General features: G+C 35.4%; 1 protein-coding gene across 1 annotated transcript; it reads left to right on the top strand.

The window, feature by feature from the left end:
• Positions 1–888: 888 nt before the first annotated feature.
• On the top strand, positions 889–2052 carry LOC105210829 (ATP-dependent RNA helicase WM6-like; the record flags this gene model as incomplete). Its single annotated transcript, XM_011181989.3, has 1 exon — positions 889–2052. A coding segment is annotated over one exon (762 nt), but the record flags the coding sequence as incomplete, so codon positions are not given.

The following is a 2052-nucleotide window of genomic DNA, read 5'->3' as shown; positions in this document are numbered from 1 at the left end:
TCTATACGACACAAACTCGAGTTTATTTGTAGTTTAAGTGTTTACTGTCGTGATGAGTCTCCTTAAAGTTATTATAATTATTGTTTTCATGTTTACCATAAAAACAGAGTTCAACAAATAAAAAAAATTAACTCGAGTTCTGTTCTAATTTTGATGTTTACCATAAACATCGAGTTTACCATACAATGAATACCTTTAACCCGATTCAATGACTACATTTTTGGTGTTTTTGGGGATACAGCATAAACTCGAGTTTATTAATAAGTTTTGTGTTTAACATAAACACGAAGTTTAGGAAAAACAATTTTCAAACAAAAAAATATATGAATGATTAAGATTAAATCGAAAAATATATATATTAATAGATTATCGTAAGGATTACTATTAAATATAAAAAAAACTTCAAAAAATTCATTACTCATTCATTAGGTTATATTCAGTTTTCGAAAAAAAGTATATTTCTAAAAAATATTTCAATTGACGGCCTTAAAAGGCAATTTAAAACATAGCAAATTAACCTTCATAGAAACATTTAGCAAATATTGAAATGTTGCAAAACCCTTTGTCTTCAACCGAAGCATCTTCAGCACAATGCAGATAGAAAGCTATTAAAATGTGTACATTTTTTTTGTAACAAAAGAATCTTCTTAACGCAAGGTTGCATCAGGGGATTAAACGTAAACTACCTGCGAAAACATACCAAAATTAGAGCGGCGCAAATCGTATAAAAACGGCAGCAGCAAGGACTATTTTCAACAAACACTTACTAGATACTGACGAAGACAGACTCGCAGTGAAACTTCTAAGTCATATTCTGAAATCTAAAATTCTAAATACTTGCAAACACAAATTAACGCTTCATCTTTAATAGAGTAATAAATAATTAAAAAAACTATATCTGATAACATTGATCTTTTGGACTACGAGGATGAGGAGCTAAACAAGCCAACCACCGAGCAGGTCGCCAAAAAACCAAAAAAATACATGAAGGGCACATATGTGTCCATGCACAGCTCCGGCTTTCGTGATTTTCTGCTGAAACCCGAAATACTGCGTGCCATTGTGGACTGCGGTTTCGAGCATCCATCTGAGGTGCAAACCGAATGCATACCACAAGCCGTACTCGGCTTGGATCTTCTGTGTCAGGCCAAGTCTGGTACGGGTAAGACCGCAGTGTACGTGCTAGCAACGCTACAGCAGCTGGAACCCAAGGAGCATGTGCCCAACGTACTGGTTATGTGTCACACAGATGAGTTGGCCTACCAGATTGGCAAAGAGTACGAACGCTTCGCCAAGTATATGACGAATGTGCAGATCGGTATCTACTGCGATGGCTCAGCCATACAAAATGATGAGGAATCGCTCAAAGACACCATGCCACACATCATTGTCGGCACTCCAGGACGCATATTGGCTTTGATACGCAACAAGAAACTGAATTTGAAGCATCTCGAACACTTCGTGCTCGATGAATGCGATCAAATGTTGGAGGCGATTGATATGCGTCGCGATGTGCAGGAGATCTTCCGCAGCACACCATACGCCAAGCAGGTGATGATGTTCTCCACCACGCTGAGCAAAGACACGCGTGCGGTGTGTAAGAAATTCATGCAAGATCCCATGAGTTTAACATACAATGAATATCATTAACTCGCATAAACTCAGGTTTATTAAAAATTTTCGTGTTTAAATAATAAAACATAACATTAAAAAGAAAAAAAATTAACTCGAGTTTATTTCTAATTTTGGTGTTTACCATAAACACCGAGTTTATCATACCATGAATACCTTTAACTCACTTCAATTAACACATTTTTGGTGTTTATGAGGATACAGCATAAACTTAAGTTTATTAATAAAACTCAGAGTTTAACATAATTTAACATAAACATAATTTAACATAAACTCAGAGTTTAACCAAAACAGTTCTACTCAATTTAATTTTGGCAGTTTGCCATCAAAGAGAGCGCTGCCAGTTTTTGATAAACTCGCTAGCTTAAACTCGAGTTTATGAAAAAAAGTTGGAGTTTTAGAAAAATACACAGACATTTT

This window comes from Zeugodacus cucurbitae, chromosome 4, assembly GCF_028554725.1.
Source record: "Zeugodacus cucurbitae isolate PBARC_wt_2022May chromosome 4, idZeuCucr1.2, whole genome shotgun sequence".
NCBI lineage: Eukaryota > Metazoa > Arthropoda > Insecta > Diptera > Tephritidae > Zeugodacus > Zeugodacus cucurbitae.
This window is presented reverse-complemented; position numbering and strand designations above follow the sequence as displayed.